Source organism: Hirundo rustica, chromosome 6 (assembly GCF_015227805.2).
Source record: "Hirundo rustica isolate bHirRus1 chromosome 6, bHirRus1.pri.v3, whole genome shotgun sequence".
In the NCBI taxonomy this organism is placed as follows: domain Eukaryota; kingdom Metazoa; phylum Chordata; class Aves; order Passeriformes; family Hirundinidae; genus Hirundo; species Hirundo rustica.
The window spans coordinates 30,775,836-30,796,689 of NC_053455.1; the positions used below are offsets into that span (position 1 = coordinate 30,775,836).

General features: G+C 41.2%; 1 protein-coding gene across 6 annotated transcripts in view; it reads right to left on the minus strand.

Moving 5' to 3' along the window:
- SMOC1 (SPARC related modular calcium binding 1) overlaps window positions 1-20,854 on the minus strand; it is a 155,995-nt gene that overhangs the window by 72,513 nt on the left and 62,628 nt on the right. For all 6 annotated transcript variants that reach the window (XM_040067492.2, XM_040067493.2, XM_040067489.2 and 3 more), the window contains exons 2-3: window positions 16,648-16,819; window positions 7,817-7,929 (exon numbers count right to left, since the gene is read on the minus strand). In XM_040067492.2, the coding sequence (XP_039923426.1) occupies window positions 7,817-7,929; window positions 16,648-16,717 (183 nt within the window). In that variant the 5' untranslated portion in view covers window positions 16,718-16,819. The remainder of the gene's footprint in view (window positions 1-7,816; window positions 7,930-16,647; window positions 16,820-20,854) is intronic.

A 20,854-nucleotide genomic window follows, 5' to 3' on the forward strand; every position in this document is an offset into this window, starting at 1 on the left:
AAATGCTAGCCTTCCTTGGATTGGTATCCCATGACCTTTTCTTCCCCTATGTTGCTATTAAAAAAAGGAAGAAATTACCATTAAAAAAAGGTAAGGGAAAAAAAAAAAATCTGGGACTGACAGCACTCAGCACTTTCACAACAACCACATGTTTTACTGCAGTAGCAAAGGACTTCCCTTCTACGGATAACAACTGCAAGTAAATCCCAGCCATTATCCTAAAGGCCAGACTGCTACCCATGAAGAACAGGCACTTCAGAAATCTCGAGAATCAGTGCAGTTGTTTTTCCTGAATGTCCTCGCATTGAGACATGCTAGCTTTCACCATGATCCCTGACCATGTCTCAGTACAATTTAGGGTCATAACAACAGCAGCCTACAGCCTAGAGTTTGCAGCTTAAAGGCTGGGAGGGAAGGTGTACTCCTCATCAGTTACATAGACTGGTATGACACTGAGAAAAGTGTAAAGGCAATAGCTGATCCAGTACCCTTTCTAAGCACCGTGTGTAAATACATATAAAATGTTGACTATTTCAGAGCACCTATGGTAATGAATATCCAAAAGGGGGTTAACTTTAAAATTTTCCATTTATCATATGTTTGAGCTTTTATTTCTAAATAAAATTTAAATTCTCAACCCGAAATTCAACGTCATTCTCACCCTACTCTCAAAGCAGTGAGATTTTTAAACACTTAATATCAGAAGAGTAAGTGTGCAAGCACGACAGATGTTTACTGCACAGATCTAATCTTCAGTTATTGAGTTAATTTTGTCTCTATAAAAACACATGTTAGAAAAAGTGTGTTTGACTTTTTTGGCTCTCTACCTTCTAAAGCTAAGCATTGAGGCAGAGGAAATACAATCTTATATACTCAATAGGCTTGATTGTTAACCAAGCTGCAGCTCCAGAATGCCTGTTACTGCTGGAAAGGCACATGACAGAATTTGGTATCTCAGATTAACATACACCTGTCCAACAGCTGAACACTATAAGTTACATAATAGGAAATTAGACAAATAAAACCTGTAAATCATTTGAGGCCTTCAACAGATTCTCTATTAATATCTACATTTAAAAAAAAAAATCCAACTGTGTTTTAAAGCACTGCAAGCAGCCAAATCCCTGATCATGCAGAAGGACACTGTTCCTATTTTTCATGGAGAGACAAGACATCTTACCTGTGCCTCAACTGAAGGATGAAAAGCATGAGGGACAAACCCAAGAAAAATTTCTCTATATCACCACTTACCAAATTAAAAGTGCATTAAAATTAAAAGCTGCAAATAGCAGCTTCTCTATTCCACCCTGCCATTACAATGTGTGAAATCAAACAGCAGCCAATATACTGGCTATATGATTAAATACCTGCTCTCATAAAATTCCTTACAATATGTAAACATTAAAAGAGTAGTCACTGGACAATAATTCTGCCTGTTACGTTCCTCAGGGGAAGCCATTCTTTGGGTTTCTTCAGTATCTCACTGGCAATGCCAGAACTAGATTCCTAAGTAAAGCTTCTAAACAAGCAAGCAGCATCCCTTTATAACTATTTGACAAATGAGGATCAAGAAGATGTTGCTCACATAGAAACTGGAAGCGAGAGAGAAATTGTACACACATATGACAGAGAACAGAGGCAAAGCAGCAATTCCGTGATGGCTGAAACCAGTTTCCATAGAGTTACAGAAAGAGATGGTTTGCTGCAAGAGGCTTGAAAGCACCTTGGACAAGCACTGGGCTGACCACAGGAACAGCAACACTCAGACTAGTCTCTCGCTGTTGTTCAGATGAGAAGTTTAGCAACTCATTCCTATCCCACCACAGATCAAACAAACATTTCTTGGCTCCTTCCACAATGGAGGGCAGAGATGAGAAGGGAAGAACATTCATTCTGAAAGCTATACTTCTATGAGAAAAGAAAAATACATGCAGTTTTCGAATGGCACTGCTGAGACTAAGGACAGGCAGCAGAGCTACTGACTGCGCTCACAGTACCTGGCAACACTCCAAATCCTGGTTGCATCCAGGTGCTCCTTGTAAACACTGTAAAAACAGCTAAATAAATAGCTCCAAGCCAGTAGGTCATCTAGTCTGACCCAGGGAGTAGAAGCCAGTGTGACACAGCAATTCTTTAATCAAATCTTTCCTCTGTTCAAGCCATTGAGGCTCAGCTAGAAAATCTCCCAAACCCAAATTAGTGGTACACAACTGGCACATTGACCTGATGGCTATTTATCTTAACTCTGCATGGTGATGCCTCTGGTCTGGTTCACATGTCTTGCTGTAATGCTTAGACCTTGCATCTTGTCATATTTTTTGCTACATTAAAAGTCAGCTGATTATTGTCAGAAGCCTGCCTTACGTTTATAGGCAATTTTAGGGGAGCTATGAATCAGTCTGCATCTTGTGTTTAAGCCTCTTTGGGACTGCAGCCCCTGAAACAATTTTTGTCACTTTTTCTGTTCTCTACTCTTATTTATTTCTTCACAAATTGTGTTGTGCAAATATTCCCACGAGAGTTTTATGCAGCACCCACCTCCCTCAAGTCTTTGCACCACTCAAGAAATGCTTGCTCCACAGGAATTTCACCATTCGTATAACCAGGCAAAGAAATGATCTGAAGCAAAAGAATCTAAGTCATGATCAAGGGCATTCCCATCACACACACTGACACATATATTATTTTTAGTTCAAGAAAAGGGTTCTCAAGAGAGGCATTCTGCTTCTGACACAGAATGTGACACTTTGAAGCTAAGAATGACCTTACATTGTCACTTTCCTCAAGTATGTCCACTCCCACTTTAAGAACATGTTCCTTTGCTGTCTCAACTGGTACTTCTTTGAAGAAACGCCATAAATAACCAAAGTTCTTACCTCCTTACCCACTCATGGTTTATCTTTAGCACTACATACAAATGAGAAACACAATGAAAGCCACAGGAAGAAAGCAAGTGTTTAAGTAGCAAACCTGCAGAGCAGTACTCACAGAAAGCTACAGCTATCACCTGTTATAGAAGGGATGTCTCTTTAATTAAAAACAAACAAACAAACAAAAAAACCACCAACAGAACTACCTACCATTTAAAAACCAGATGCTTCATAAAGAGGGTTTTGGTTTTGTTTTTTTTTCAATCTAGCAGGATAGAGTGTGTTCTTCTGAAAGGAAAGATGAATTCACTGAGAGCTTAGTATTGCTGGAATCTGAGTACTGAATAATGGAATAGCAGAGAGCATCCAGGGAATGAAAGACACGTCTACACAGTACCTTGTTGCATTAAGAGGTGAGTTTGTAATTCTGCCCAGCATCATGCTACACTAGCCAATACAGAGGAGCAGACTTGGATCATGAAGTCACACTGAAGGCTGAAAGGATTCCCCGCATGCTTAGGAAGGACTGTTTGTGGAACCTGGGAGAAAACAGAACTTTATATGTGCATTAGCATAGTGTGGAGTGAAACTAATGGTATGGACCAGATCACTCTTTCCAAGAAGACTTATGTGACGAGATCTGGGAATGCTCTGCAAGCCATCTGATAATGCAGAACTACTCTGACAGTCAGCCCTTTGCGGATCCTGTCATAATACCATAGGTTTGACTGAGCACTCACTTAATAGCACTCACTTTAAGAGAATTTTCAGTGCTGCATCATAACTGCACCAGGAACCAGATTTTAAGAACCTTAAACTCAAATTCTCCAAGCAGATTTGCCCTCAGACACTTGTATGCAGACTTGTGAGGAAAATAAACCACAACTAGACAGTGGAAGGTGGCAGCAAATAGCAAGACATACCACAAAGTTCCACAAAACTACACCCCCAAGGCAGGATTAACATTATTCATGTTCATATTAATCTGTCTGAAACAGATCCCATTTAAAGTCTCAGCAACCTTCTCTGAAAAACTGCTTGGGGGAAAACTCTGAAGAATGTAAGTCTCCCTCAGCCCATGGCAACAAGCCCAATGGCACTAGGCAGCAAAGAAAGTGCACAGATTACCCACTAGTGCTTGTTGTTTATGAAGAACACATCACAGCAGGTTAAGTGCTGCATGGAAAGGAATGGTATTTATGGAAAATACAGCATAACAGCAAAAAGGCAAAAGTATTGGGAACAGAAACTGGTTTTAGTCATGTTTAGTTCTGCACAACAGTACGTGACCTCAGTTTTCTACAATTAATCAAATCTAATCGTATCTAACAAACATTCTTATGTTGTGAATAACTCAAATTTTATCTGCCTGCTTATATTACTGCCATCTAAGTGTAGAGAGAGTTTGTTATAGGAAGTAATATTCCCCACACAGACTTAAATATAAAGACATAGCAATTCCAGAGGAATTAATCAGGCCTGCTTCCCCATTTACAGTCATCCCATCATGTCTGCAGTGGCACCTCTTCTTCATGCTGCAAATCTATGTCACACTTTTAGATGCTTAAGTAGCACTAAAAGGGAATTTGATAAGATCTTTGCAATACACGTGCTCAACAATAAGGGAAGCAGCATGCATGTTGCATAGAAACAGTTCTGACAACCACTGAATTGACAAGTGCCAGCTCCTCTTGATGCACTACACAAATCCCATTATACCTAGTCAAGCACAGGAAAACTGGAAAACTGATCAGCTGAGCAACAGAATTGGTGGCAACACTGCTTTTGGTCTAAATTTTACACGGAATGAAAACCAGACAGACCATACAAGTTTTAAGACATGCATGATGTCTCTCTATGAAAGGGTTTCAATGCAAACCAAACTAAGGCCTTTGCCTTTCACCCTTGTTGCCACATCTAACTGTGGTAGATCCAGCCCTGCAGGGAAGAAGAAGGAAGTAAGGTGAGCGTGGTGTTCCCCCTGCAGTGGCTGCCCATGTGGCACATGCTCCCACTCACACAGCAGAGGAGCTGTGTTCTCATCACCACCCTACAGCCCCATCCAACCCGCAGCGGATCCAGCCCCAAATGCAGTACTGAACTGGATGCAACTCCAGGAGCTGGAAAGGGCAAACGAGCTGCTTTCAGAGGAGCAGCCCCACTTTCAGTGTTTACCCAGAGTGATTGCAATTTAGTTTCTAATAAAGATAATTATGATGAACTACAAAAGCAACAGTTCAAGCTAGTTAAGGCCAAGCAGGTTCTCTGAACATAGTTACTGCTACCAAATTCTCCCACATCTGGTACTGCTCTTGTTTTTCAGTCCTACAAAAATTCCAAGAATTTCCAACAATTAATTAATTTGTTAAATTAAAAATCAGACTGTTTTGAAGTCTGATGGCAAGGACAGTGATGTGGGCCTGAACACCTACTGTGTTCAGTGGGCTCAACAAGACAACCTGAAAAGCACGTCATCTACATCTTGAATGAGTGCTGTAACAATTCAGACATTTGATATTCTAAATATATGCAAGCATCTTTGTTTCCTCTCTGATCAGAATTTCTTTCTACATAAAACTCCCTTTCAATAACAGTTACACAGAAAGGGGGAAGTTGTTGAAAATGCCTCCCTAGCCAACTTTACACACAGAGTGTATACCCTGAAACCTGTGCATCTGCTTAGACTCTTGCTGGGATGGGGATTCCATGTTGAAGAGCACAGTGGGAATTTTTCCTAGAAGCATCATTGAGAAATGCCGTTCTGTTGTAGACTTCCCAACTGAGATTTTGGAGTCTAGATGGAGCAACACTCTGGGTACTGAACCAGAATAAACTAAAATCAGTCCAGAGCTGACTTCAGCAAGACCTCAGGGACTCAACAAGAACACAGCCTCCCTGCAGAGTAGAACCCAGGAGCATCAATTCTCTGCACAACAGATGCAGTATCAAAAATACCTCCCCCAGCTGAGATCTATTCATGAGTCACTAGAAGCAAAACTGCTTAGATTGTTCACCAAAATTCTAGTTTTTATACAGCTTTATTAAAATCAAAATTTAATTCATTTTTACCAGAAGCTAAAGGAAATATTTGTCTCAAATGCAGGTTGAAACTAGTGAGCTTTCTTGGACATTATTTTTCATTTAAATCTTATGCAGGGACAATTACTTTAAATGCTGCAATATAACTGATGAAGCTGGTTTGTGAGGTATGTGGAACACAGGGTATTTTTATGAACCAAGGAATTGTATGAATTTCAGTTAATTCCAGATACAAAGAGATCAGAGGCTTCTTTCATCATGCCAGGTAAAACAAAAGCACTTTAGTGTTCACAGATAGAACTGAATGGAGGAAGAATGTGGAATATCACTTGGCTGCCAACTGACACCACACAATTTTTGTAAGCAGTTTAATGCTGCCCCTCAGCTGGCAACCAACACTAGCTAAGGAATGTGCCAAAGAAAAGTCCAGCAACTTCTCCACAATCCAGACACTGGTACCAGCCTTCAAAATAAACCTGTCTGAAACAAAGCTTCATCAACTATACTATAAGTCCAGCTTATAAAGATAAAAATTTCACCTACTTTCCTCTCCAAGAGGTTGATGGACAGGTGATCAACATTTCAAAGTTTGCTTTCCTTACCCCTTTTTTCTTGAACTATGAAGTTTAACAGGGAACAATTTGTGCTAGCTTTTATAAGCATTAACCTCCAGCGCTAACACAATCTGAGAAGCTCTACACAAAATCAAATTTGAACAATTGAAAGTGCAGTTTCAACTGCAAGAAACTGCAGCCATTTTCTCTTATCCCAACCTTCCGATGATGGTCCACACAGTACAGAAATATAATGCTGCTCTAAAGAAGCATGCAAAGTTTGCAGGATGAATGCAACTTTTTCCACCTCATCATCAAAAAACAAAACAAAAACCCTCCCACACACCAAATAATGGGGTGGGGTAAGGCTGAGGAGGGGAATAAAATTTTTTGTGGGTTATCAGAAAAGAAAAAAATCTTTCCTCTCCTATTCCCCCAGGCACCACAAAATGTTTGAATCAAATCCAAAGTGCTTTTCCTTTCTCATCTTTTTCAAGCCAATATTGATTCTGTTTTGGAATTTCTTTTACCTTCAGAAGACCTTGCAAACAACCAATGTATCCTAAACATTCTTTCTCAGAGAAATTATCTAGAGCAGCATTAGATGTATGGAAGGTTAGGCAAAAAACGTACTGTGATTTACCTAGATCCACAAAGCAGAGGTCACAAGGTTGCAGGTTTTTGGCTTTTTAAATACATGCAAAACTGAGCAGAGAGCATGAAACTATGTCAGGAAACTGTGCATGAACCATTTTTAACAGCCAGTTCAGTGAGCACTAGGACATTACTCAATATGCTAGTGGTAAGAAGCAGGTATCACTCTTCATTTCTATCCTGCTTTGGCAAACTTCAGCAACTGAACAGTGAAGAATAAAAAAATCCAAACAAAGCAGTGTCATCTCCTCTCTGCCAGTCCTCCAAGTCACTACAGGGCAGAGTACAAGAAGTACCTTGCAGAAGGAACAGGCTGAATAAGACTGCTTTTATAGAGGTAATAGCAGAATCAGCTGCATCCACCCTGCTCTGTAAGGCACATATCTCTTTACAGTTCCTCTTCATGGAAAAATTGACCTCCCCTGCAACTGTCCTTCTTTCTATGCAATGCTTAAGATTAATGCCATTTGTTTCTGTACTACACTGGAGCTGATGCTATTGCATATGTGCATGTGTTTTAAGGTATTGTGACTGAATTGAAATTTCCTTTTGTATAAAAATGTTCCCAGCTTTCAAATTTTTACTTGAGTAACTGAGTCAGAGCGTGCACCCACTCTATCATCACTTGGCTCATGCCTTACCACAGAATCTCCCACAGACACCTGAAGCCTGGCTGAATGAAGCAAAGAGAAATCTTACCTGCATGAATGATCCATCCTCATTGCACTCTGGGATGAAGACTGCTTCCTGGGGCTTCTTTGCCTGTTCCAGTGCTTGAGCTCTCTCTAATCGACACTTGCTTTGGCCAGCATCTACAAAGGGAAAAGCAAAACTCATTTACATTGCAATTTGGCCTCTTCAAAAGCTACCAGATGACCCATGCAGCTTCAAGGGAAAACCCGCAAAACAAATAAATATAAAGCATAAAAGACCACTACCCACACATTCACAAGGTAGATATGGAGATACCACCCATGATCTTAAAGACAAATATGAACCTAGACAATCAAACTACAAGCCAGTTAATTAAGAGCTGCCTAATTTCTTAGTCAATAGGTTTTATGGTCATCTAAGGGTCCTGGAAGCTTCCTTCAACCAGCACTGGAGCCCAATGTCCACATAATGAAAGGCCATTAACAGCCTAAAATGGGAGGCTGAGTAAAAACCAAATCAGTCAGGCTGAGCAGTGAGCTATGTGGAAAAGAGGTGATGACCCCCTCTTTTCTGAGCAGCTCTCCCAGGAAAATACTAAAATAGCCAGTCATCCATATGAACTTGCACGTTTGTGTGGTTCAGATGAGGCAAATATGCCATTTCCTGTGCTTTCCTGAAACTCAGCTTTTACCTCTAGTCCCAGTGCTTACAGCCAGGTGTGCATTCCAACTTTCTTGTATCAGTCACTCACTTTGAAGACAAAAGAAAAACCCAAAACCTTGCTCTGCAAGCAGAGTTTGAAAGGGTTAAGATCTCAGTTCTTACTTCAGATGATGCCAAAATGCAGCATGACCTTAACCCCTTCCAGGCTGAGCTCATTGTTACAGAGTATTCCCAGATAAGTCTACTCTAATTGATGACCGATGAGTCAAAAGAGGAAAGTTCTGCCCTGCAGAGATCCAGATTGACTTGGTGTTTACATTTAAAAACATCAGGTCTGACAATACTGCTGTTCAGTCTAGAAAGAGAAGGAAAACAGTGAACATCTGTTTCCATGGCACTCTGACACCAGAACTAGCACCTTATTTCTTCTCCCATGAATCTACTCACTAAAGATTTTCAGTACAGAAACTTCAAGCAGCACCATACAGAGTGAACAAGTTTCAATCCCCATTGTACCATGTATAGAAATCATATTGGTTAGCAAAAAATTCCACTTGATCCCTGAAGATCACATTCTATTTCACAGATCACATGAACTTTGACAACAAAGTTACTAATACCAGCATTAAATTAGAAAGTCAGTCTGGATTCTTAGAGCAATTGAATTCACATTATGTGGCAATAGAAGTAACTTCCATCTAGGCATCTCTATACACAAATCAATGACAATGCTGTAAATAGTTTTGGTAAAGACAGACCAAAGATTTCAGGCTGAGCACTTTATTTATACAACTGATGACTCGAGAGATTAAGTTTCCAGTTTGCCAACACAGTTTCATTTTAAACATATCACATTACTTCCCAGGAAGGATTTCACAAGGCTTCTGAAAGCATGAAAATCAGACCAGTCTCTCTGGAAAAATAATGAGTCATAGCAATAGCATACAGTACATATGCCAGCTGCTTTGGCACTGGGTTAGAAAGCAACAGTACCTGTTTCAATTCTGCCATGACCACTGAATGATTACAAGTTGGTCACCTCACCTCCCTGTGACCTCACGTCACTTCTGATCCTATGTCACTTATCTTTAGACTAATTTGTTTGTTGGGTGTTTGCACAATACCAAAGCACATGGAGCTTTGATCTCAGGTGGGCCCATTATGCACCTGTTTAAAGAGTGAAATTGTTACAGAATAAAAAAGATTTGAATAAAATTTACACTGTTGTGGGGGTTTTTTTAATTATCCATAAGCTTTGACATGGAATTTCCTTTTCATCTGCTTGCCAACACGTCCAGATGATCAGACCTTGTTTGCACATCTCCAGTGGAGGACAGTCCTCCCAGCTGATCTTTCCAAACATGTGCTCAACTCCTTCAGCTGAAAGGAAGCACTGACAATGCTTTTAACTGGAACACCAATCACCTGCAGATCTCCTGCTGAAGCTTAAGAGCCTAATCCTGCTTGGCATGACAGAGAACATTACTACAAAACCAGATGGTGTGCCTGCACTTTGTTTCATTGCTGCTTGACAGAAAACACTTTCGACTTCGGCTTCACAGGAGACAACTAAGTAGGAAAAAAACCAAAACAACACACACACACACAAAAACAAACAAACAAACAAAACAACAACAAAAAACCAACACCACAACCAAACCACCAAAAAACAAACCAACAGCATAGATTAGGGAGATGTACACTTGCAAGGAAAAAAACAACTGTGAATTTCTTAGGTGACAATCAAACCAGAAGTTCCCAAATGAAAGCATTTACTCATCTCTATATATGAGGATACAAGACTGCAGACAGTCATTTCTGGTTCCTCTCCTGAACATATAGCAGCAGCATAAAGCACTTCCAATATAGCATCTGCCTTACTGCTGGCACACTCACAACTACATGACTGAAACCGGATGCTTCAGCACAGAGCTGGTAGAAGCAAACATTATGTGATATCCTCTGCAGTACAAATACATGAGAAGCCCAGGCAGCAGGGAAACTAACCCAGATCTTTGTCCAATTTGTGTAATGAACAAAGAAACATGAACAAGATCAAGCCCTAACTTTAAGAAGATAATAGAAACATTACTGCTAAGACTACCATGTCCCTCCCAGCAATTTTAACTGGCCTTTATAGATTGAACTCTACTCCCACCCAGGAGAGCACACTTCATAGCACACCACCACTACACTATGGTGTTTAAGAGCTCATCATTGTTGCAGCATCTTTTGCACTTCAATTGTTGGCTCAAGTGGTGACTCTTCACAAATTGCTGCTGAAGTACAGAGAAGACAGTTTTTTTCCTGTTCATGAACACTCAGGACTGATTACTTCTCCCATCCTCCCTCATTTATTTAAAAAGGTCACACCAGTCCTTTTACAGCCTTGATTTGGAACAAACATCTATATACCATGCTGGGTGGAAAGGTGCGTGCATATTGCTATCTTTTTTGTCAGTCTTCCACAGATCAGTTCCAGTAAAAACAGTGACTTTAAGATCAACACTTACCAGTTTGTTTTTAAAAGGAGTGTCAATACTTCTCTTCCTCACTCCACAGGCTGGTATTTTTATAATGTTTGCATCAACATGTGATTTCAGTGGGATGACTTCACCTTGCTATTTTTGCTTTGTTAATTAGAAAATGTGAAGTATTACATAAGTGCCAAGTGTTTAAAAAGTAGCTGTCAAATAGCTCACCCCAAATAAGATGCATTACAGATTTCACTAAAGCCTGATCTTATGATTGTAGGTTCATATACACTATTCTGCATTTTGACTGCTTACCCAAGTGTTTCAGCACTTTCTTCCCTGTTTTTAGAAATGCTCTCTGGAATATCAAACACCATGTTTATAAACCAGAATGGCATTAATGCATTCCAGTTTCATGGTTCAAGCAGACTAAATTTGACCCTTTTCCCACCATTACATTAGGTGAAAAACCAAAACAGCATAACTTTTGAAAGCAGACCTGCTTAATTTTACTTTAAATATCTTCAAACTTGGGACTGATTTACCGTAGCTCAGAAAGCTGCCTTTTAAAGAAAATTAATTCTCAAGCTGGCAGCTGGCAACCAGGAGATTGTTAACTACAAGTGATGTTTTTGACATCCCTGGCCTAATCGGCACAATGCAGGTGCACATAATTTTGGATTTTGCAATGAAATTGGCTAGTTACCATGGCTGATCTTATCCATGAATAGTTTATTCAAACAAGACCACCATGTCCCTCATAATATACACACTGCACTCCTGAATAGGCTCCAAGAATTCCAGCACCCTCTCTTCAACAGGCAGAGGCAGTAGTGACACCACACAACATCATGGTATAAAGACCCAAGCTCTCCTAATAACACAAAGTAAAACATCTCCAGGGCTCACATAATACTAGCAGCAAATCAATATAATGCAACCACTGAAATCTATTACAGCTACTTAATTTTAATTCTCCTACATTTGCATCCAAAGTTTAAATAGCAAAATTGATGCAAGCAGCTTTTTAACTATTTTCAGTTCCATTAGGTAACTGCCTCACATACAGGCCAGGTCTCCACCAGACACGAAGCAGTTCAGCTGTACTGAAGTCAGCAGATTCATACCCATTTACTCAATTATCTGCGTATTTGCATAAAACAGGCAAAACCAGATCTCAGCAAGTTACAAAAACATGCCTATCTATTGTACAGGATATCGATCATTATTCACTCTCCTCATTGTTTTCCACTTCATTTGGGTCAAGTCCTATGCTTGGAATCTCAAACTTCCTTCACCCACAGAGAATGGTTCAGGTTGGTAGGGACCACTGGAGGTCATCTTGTCCAAGCTTCCTGCTAACACAGGGTCCCTTGGAGCACGCTGCTCAGGATTGAGTACAGACAGTTACAGATATCTCCAGAGGAGGAGACTCTACAACCTCTTTGGGCAGCTGTTCCAATGTTCAGGTACCTCCATGGTAAAAATGTTCTCCTTCATGTTCAAGTGGAACTACCTGTGTTCCAGTTTCTGCGCATTGACTCTTGTCCTATTGCTTGGCACTACCAAAACACCCGGATCCATCCTATGACAGCCTCCTTTCAAGACACTTCTATACATTGATGAGGTCCCCTCTCAGGATAAACAGACACAGCTCCCTCAGTGTTTCTTCACAAGTGAGGTGCTTCAGTCCCCTCATTATCCTTGTCATCCTCTGCTGGACCCTCTCCAGAATCTCCATGTGTCTCTGGTACTGAGGAGACCAGGACTGCACACAGCACTCCATATGTGGCCTCACCAAGCAGAGGGGCAGAATCACTTTCCTTGACCTCCTGGCAGTGCTCTTCCTAATGCACCCCAGGATACCATTGGCCTTCTTGGCTACAAGAACACGGCTGGCTCATGGACATCTTGGTGTCCACCAGAACCCACAGATCCTTCTCTACAGAGCTGCTTTCCAGGGTACTGGTGCAGGAGGTTATTCCTTCCCAGGTGTAGGATTTCATACTCTGTTGAATTTCAAAAAGCTTCCACTTTCCTCATCCCTCCAACCCTCAGATCTTCCTGAAGAGTTCCACAGCCCTCCCAGCTTTGAATTATCAACAAACTTGCTGAAGAGGCATCTGTCCCTTCATCCAAGTCACCAATAAAAAAGTTAAATGATAATGGACCCAGTATTGAACCTTGTGGGACACCACTAGTGACGGGCCTCCAACCATACCTGTGCCACTGATCCCAATCCCCTGAGACCTGGAATTCACATGGCCCTCAAAGCACGTCACTGTCCCCATGTCCACTCTGCACTCCCTGAGCTTTACTGTGAGGATATCACGGGAGAGAGTGTCAAAAACCTTCCTGAAGTCCAGGTGGACAATACCCACTACTCTTCCCTCATCTATCCAGGCAGTTGTCCCATCATAGAAGGCAATCTGGTTGGTTCAACATGACTTCCCCAACCACGCAGACTGCTCCTGATCACCTTCTTGTCTTCCTTTCATGCCAATGCACTTTGTTCCTTTTTTGATATCCACATTGCATTTCTACTCCAGAGTTCCCCAATTTATTCAGACCATGCCTAGATTTGCAAAGTGATTGAAACTGACATTTTAGATTTTACTAACCACTGCCAAGGAAGGACATTCTTATTCACAGTCAAGGGAGAATAAAGCACATTTGAAGACAAAAAACACAGATCTAGTAAGCAGACAAAGTGGTGTCAAAAGATCATCTCCTGTCGAACAAAAATAGTAGGCAGAGAAGGTTATCTTCAAATAACCCATCAGACAGAAGACCGGCCTTTCTAGCAGGTTTAGCCAAAAAGTGTTCATTTCCTGTGTCCCAGGAGAAAGGCTGAAGGTCCTGTTACAATCTCCACCAGAAACTTAGAGATAGGTTCACCCTACACAGTGACTTGTGATCTAAGAACAAATTCTGTACCAGGAGACTTATTAATCTAATTAATAAATCTAAAGAGAACTTTTAGAACACTCCCACATTGTAATTAAATAAGCCAAAGAAGTTCCTAGAAATCAACCAGTTAACACAGAATTTAAATGAGTTCTAAGCCACAGATACATACCAATAAGACATTCACTGCATAAATGACTCCTGGCAAGTTGTCAAGATTAACAAGTATTTGTCTTCCACCCCTACCAAGTTTTGAGGTATAACTCTTATTCAACATCAGATATGACGCCTCCTGAGAAAAGATCCAGGTAGCATTGCTTGGCTGTGTATTTTAGACACAGCTATACCATCTGGAACGATTCCCTAGAATCTCACCAGTGAGGCTCCATTTGTCAGGGATGCCACAACTTGATCATTTTAAGCTACTCCTGACTTTTAACCCTCTGTAATGTGTGAGGGTTTGGAGGGAATTCAGATAATTTAGCACTGAAGGAATTTCATTGAAAAGCACATGAGGAAGCTAGCAACAAATGAGAGCTGAATAAGGGTTATAGCTCCCAAAGGGCTGGCAAGATTTCATCTTTAAAGGTCCTTAGTTTCTTGAGAGAGAACAGGGGATTAAGTTGAATCAAAAAGGTTCTGTTCTCACTATGGAAACCATTCTGTTTTCCTTGGCACAAGCACAGTTCAAGTCATCAGCATATACACTGGAAGCCTATGATAATCTGGGCTGCAGAACTATGCCTTGCTGTCCACAATATACTTTCTCTTTTACTTATTTTAGTCGCCTGTTGTTTTTGCCCCTTCAGAGAGTGAAGCGCAAGTTAAAACTTCCCATTCCAAAAGAATAAGTTCTTGGGTACAGTATCTATCACACCTGCATGTGACTGAGCCCGATGGCCCATGGGATCCCTCACAGTTTCATGAGAGGTCTCCTGCAGAGCATCTGTCATGCAGGAGAAGTGAAGGCTGTTCAGGGTATACCCAGTGTCCTGCTGCAGGACAAGGTGCTCAAACACTGTCAGCAATACCTTCCTTTTTGCAAGTAAACAATATAGACCTGGCCAACAGCCTGCAGTTCTGCACAGCTGTCTCACAACTGCCCGGATTTGCCAACAACTGTGATCTTTATGCACTAGAGGTCATGTTCCTAGTGCAGCTACAAAAACAAAATACCTTTCAAGAGCAGCTCGTATGGAAATTATTAGCTAGGCTAAATTTGCATGTGACAGTTGAAAGAGTATTCCTCCTTCACAGGGATTGGCAGGAGCGTCAGTGGGTTAAAAGCAAGAGTTGCAGTTTACAAACACTCCCAGGTTGTTAGGTACTGTATAGTACCACAGGGTAAGAGGAAAAAGGAAAGGAGAATGCAAGTTAGCTTCAACTAAACATTTCAGTTGCATCAGAGCAGAAAGTAAATGTACTTTACCTGTGCCCAAGACAAAAGGTCTCAGTTACTTCTTTGGGACTCTGGAATCACAATATGCAGTAGGCCATCTCGTTTGGGAAGCAGACTTTGTCAGCTTCCAGAAAGAGACAGTTTAGTATATGGATGTACTGCATTTCAGATCCCACGTTTTAAGTAACTAAACAGTGCTAGTTAATATGCCAGTATCAGCTATGGAGCTGCTTATCCCAGGCACTCTGCTCATGGGATGAAAGCAAACACAGGACTCTCACCATACTGCTTCTTACTGTGATACTGAAAAATGCATCACTTGCAAGAACCATCCAAGTGCTTCTTGAGCTCTGCAAAGGTCTTGGGCTTCCAGTATTTAGAAAGAAGCCTGATTCAAAGGCCTCAACCAATGGGAGAAGCTGCCATAAATGAACCCAGCAGTGGTAAAAAACAAACAAAAACCAAACAACCAAACAAAAAAGGTCATACAAGGAAGTTTTTTCCCATGAGACTGTTTAAAAGAGAGCAATATTTGAAGTCAGGCTCATAATTCACCTAAAACCATAAAGTCTGTTAATACACTGAAAAGGTATTTCCATTTTATATCAAGTAATTCTAACAGAGATACATTTTTACTGTAGTAAAAAAAGGCTTTATAAACAAATGCCAGGCTTAAATGAGTTATTTTTATTCTGTCACATGGATTTTATTGAGTTTCTCCTGTCACTTTAATTCACTGCCAAAAACACCTGTGCCACCTGCCCTCTGAGCCAATTGTGCTCTCAGAAAATGGACTCCACTTTATTTTTCACTTCACTGCAAATGCAAACCATTTGTGTGACAAGACACCAATAATCTTTAAAAAGTTTCAACTTCATCTTTAAGCCACGCCAAAGAGCTGAATTGAGAGACAGCATTCGCACTTCTAAGTAGATGTGTAACAGCAAATGGGAAAAAAAGAGCCATGTAAAGCCTTGCATGCACTGTCTTAGAAAGGCTGTGTATAGCTGAAAAGGGACTAGACATCTAGTGCACATCACTTTCTTCCCCACTCCAAATTCCTGCCAGTCAAAGAGTCAAAGGTGTCTTGATTCCTCATCAGCACAGGTAGCAAGGAGGAAGTCTGCTTTCAGGATTTGGTTTTGTACACTTCCATGAGGGCAGCTGTTTCTCTCTGCAGACATATATTTCAGCCCTTTTTCAGGGGCTGTGGCTGTGATGTCTGTGGCTCCTTTGCCTCCTTTCATTGATAATTCAGTCAGCTCATACTCTACTGCCTAAACCAAGACTCAGACACACATGCTTGCAGGAATGCACAATTCCAAATCAGATTACTCTCGGAGCACGGTACTAAACTGAAAGGTCTAAGGATTCCATTTCTTACGAGGCAGGCCTCCCATTTCTCCTCTCAGAGGCATTTGAAATCCACCTACCTTTGCACCGGCCACGATGTGTCACGCTCAGGCTCGGCTCGCGGCATTTGGCTCTCTGGTAGTCGCACATGGACTCGTATGTTCTGCCGTCAGAGGCACACAGCGGTTTGGACTGGGACCTGGAGCAATGCAGGTTACACTGGGGGTCTCTGTCACGGTCACTTATTAAAAACTGAAGGAAGTGAAAAAAGAAGGGAGGAAAAAAAAAAAAAAACAGTGATTTTGTTTGGTTCCCCAAAACTGAGCATGGTGTATATTTTTCTTTATGACAATAACAATATGTCTAGAATGCATTTTAAGCTGCCTAACAAAGTGACTTTGCCTGAAGGGAACTTTAAATGAAACACGTACATCTTTTAAAAAAATTAACGGTCTCTGCCATTCCATTCTCTTTAATAAAATGGAAACATTACTCACTCTGCCTCACCTCTAAAAAAGTAAGATGTACAAAGCCAAACACAACCCATACAGGAAGGGCAATACTGAGTCACAACAGCCTAGCTTGCCCAGTGCTGTGCCACAAACAGTATCTGGTACTAGACAATTTTAGTCAGAAACAAAAAAAAAATTATCACCAAAGACGAAGGAATACAAATAAACTATCAAGATTGGCCTTGGTAATTGAACCATACACATCACCAGTTTTATATCACCAGTGATGTTTTTGAAAGCACTGTTTATATCATCTATAAATACCATCTGCAATAGCTTATCTGCACACTCCCAAAGTCACCTCTTGTTCCATCCTGATGGCACCCAGCACAGCTGGCAATTGTACTCCGTGCATCCCACAATCTAATTGCACACTATATGAAAACCTATTTCATTTCAGAAGTTTGAATTTATATCATCTTTCTGCATACCTCTTCTTCCTAAGCATTCCACTATGACACAAACCATTTTGTACAAATGTGGCATTCCTCTCAGTCTTCTCTAGTTCGAATAATCCCAGTCTTCCAGGTTCTCACCCAGACCACTTCTCTCCATTTCATGATCACTACTGTTTTCCTTGGCATTCTGCCTTATTTTTGGTGATGGGGTAACCCACGACATGCATTAGTCCCCATCTTCTGTCTGTTCCCTGGAAATCCCAACATCTGGAAGTAGTTTATTGCCGTACCCTCAACTCTACTCCGAGCTGCCTACAGGGACACCCAGGTCTCTTTCCCAAGTTCATATTGTTTACCTGAGGATCCAAACTGACGGTCATCTTTCCATAACCACTTGCAGAAATTTTTTGGCAAGTCACAATAGTAGCAGCCTTTTTCTCTTCCCATACTACCCCACTTAGTGGTTTGTCAGACTTTTAATTATTACCCAAACCCAATCACCTGCTCACAGGAAGATTTCAGAGGACTTTTCAAACAAGTTCCATGAGGATTAAGCAAAGAAAAGGCAAGTCAAACCTGCATTGCACTTCCCAGTCCCTACCTCCCATTTCTACAGCTTCTTGCAAGCCTGGGGGCACCAGAGCTGCTCTCTAACACACTGATATCCCAGCTCGGTGTTAAAGCAGTTCTGAGCTCAGCAGTTCAGAGCTGGCTGGCAAATGGGCACTGACTGACACCCTGCCTGTATGCACAAAGCCACAGCTCTCCAAGTGTGTTGATAGCTGGATGCCTTACAGGGAAGTGTGAGTCACTGCCATAATCACCTTGGTGTTACAGTTTCCTACAAAGCTGTCTACTCTATGCTTTGAGGTTAAAGCTGTTGAAAAAACATTGCCTGAAGCCTAGTTTGGGTTGGTTTTCAACCACTTCGAGGACATGCGTCTCTGAAATTTTGTTGTTGGTGGGTTTTTTCGTTACAAAAAATCTTTTCTCCCCAGATAAATGAAAAACAATTGAGAAGTTTCATATTCTCCTACTGTACTGCTGGATCTTTTGAAGACTAATGCATTACTAAACCCCTTATTTCCACATGACAGCTGGGAAAAGCAAGCAAGGTTTGCATTCCTTTTACTTTTGGTGGGGCAACCTTTTTTTAAAATCTCATCTGTCACAGACTTGACATATTTGTTACAGTACAATGTTTTTGAAATGTTTTTGGTCCTTTTCTACAACACATTCTATAACCTGGCAACACCTGCTCCAAATGGGAAATTGGAAAATGTAAACTTGAAGGCAATTTTAAATTGTTTATAGAGACTTGGACTAGACTATAAAAACACTGTAAGGCTGGACCAGATTTTTTTTTTTTTTTTCCAGTGGTTGGACTATCACAACTTAACTTGGAGTTGCTCTGGCTACAATAATGTCTTTCTGTCACCCTCAAACTGCAAAGATAGGTAGTGACTGTAAACATACAACAAAAAGCAACAGACTGCAGATACTGAAGCCTCCTCCCAGCATGTGATGTCAGACACTGAAAGACTCACAAGGCTTTTCAGGTTTCTGTAAGTATAAACAGACGTTCAAAGCAGAGCTGCCTGATAGAACAGTATGGTGCACAGGCAGCAATTAAGTATTCAGTTCAACACAGGAGCCAATCTGGTTTAGAAGCAACACACAGATCTCCTATTTATCACAACTGGAGACTTGAGCTACTGGCATGAAAATTTTTCCAAATTCCTTGTCAGGAGCTGAGTTCCATACGTATGAGTTATCCAGAGGTTCAACAAAAAAACTAGAATACTGGCTCTCAGCATCAAACCATATTATCAACTTATTAAAAGTCATCTTGTATCACAACAACTGTGCAGGCCTTCTGCAGCCTATACCAAAATACTTAGTATAGAGGTGGTTTACACATCAAGAACACCCCTTCTTCATTCTAGAGAATAAAAAGTTGCTCTCAAGGCTGACAAACAAGTTAAACCTAAGGCTGTGGAAGAACTTTCCTCAGGTGCCTCCTTGCAGACAGAGAAACAATTCGACATTGATTAATTACGAGGGCCTGAGGAAACATGCAGAGCACCCCAATGCAGTCTGTGAAGTTCTTGCCTACCCAAATTAAGCCAAGAACCACGTTATTAGGGGAAAAAAAAATCAAAAGCCTTTTTAGCATTTGTAATTTGGATTACAGTAGAGCGCCCACACAGCATGTTCGGTGCTTTCCAGACACTGAAGATGCTATACCCGCCTTGCCAAAAAAGTTTATGGTTTACGTAGTTGCACAAGATGGTGCTTGTTTTGTTCAGGTAGATTGTAACTGGGTAAGTCTGCATTAAATTCAAGAAGGATCCAGGATCACACCTGTCTGATCATAGCTCTTCTCACGCAAGCAAACTGTGCTGCCAGAAAGGCCAGCAATACCTCCAGGAGATCTGAAGGGCTTCAAAAACTCCCCTTAAGAGTCAGGTGCCTGCTCCACTGCAGCTCACAGCCCACACCTTTGCTCAGCAGCCCTGACAGCATGCAGGTATAAAGTCGTCGTTCTTTGTCCCCTTTCTAGCAGGTAAGCATTCATGCTGCAGAAGTGATGGTCAATACAGACCACCCACAGCCATTTAATATACTAAATGTTTTGAGTGCACATCCCCTCCCACCCAGCACAAAAAGTCTTCAGCATTTTGCCAGTCTAACAGCATGATCTCCTCTTTAAGCAACCCCAGCTGCATGAAGAAAAAGAATGGATGAATGCTAAAACATGTCTGCCATGGTCATCATGCCCTTGGTTCTGTAATTTTAACAGCTAGGACCACGATCCATATGTAGCCAGTTTTATTTTTATTTTGTAATTCCTACTTTGAGCAAGCAGACACTGCTTTCCCAAGGGCACAGCCCTGCTCCAGAAGAGACGCTTGGTCACTGCTGGAGATACTGCAAAGCTGGGCTGAGGGCTGTGAGCAGTGAGCCCTAATGCCTGGTACCCACACTCCCCAGACACAGCCAAGACAGGAACGTGATTCTCTGATCTTTCCAGCGGAAGAGCAAAAAGGTAAATATTCTGCCTTTAATGACAAATGTCCTATGATGACCTTCAAGGCTCAAATCAAAGCCTGATGCCCCAACAGCTCCAGGATGCAGACACCAACAGACTTCGCAAACAACAGCATCACTACTCACAGAGCAGTGTTTGGTGCTCTACACAAAGACACATAATGTGGGCAAACCTGGACTCAAGAGAAAAGCAAACCTGCAAACATGTGCAGCACCACCAGGTTTCCAGAAAGAAGAGGAAAATAATTATCTTAGTTCTGAAATTTCTCAAAGCTTCTTTTTGACTTCTGTTTCCCATTTGTTTCAGAACAGACTACATCCAGAGC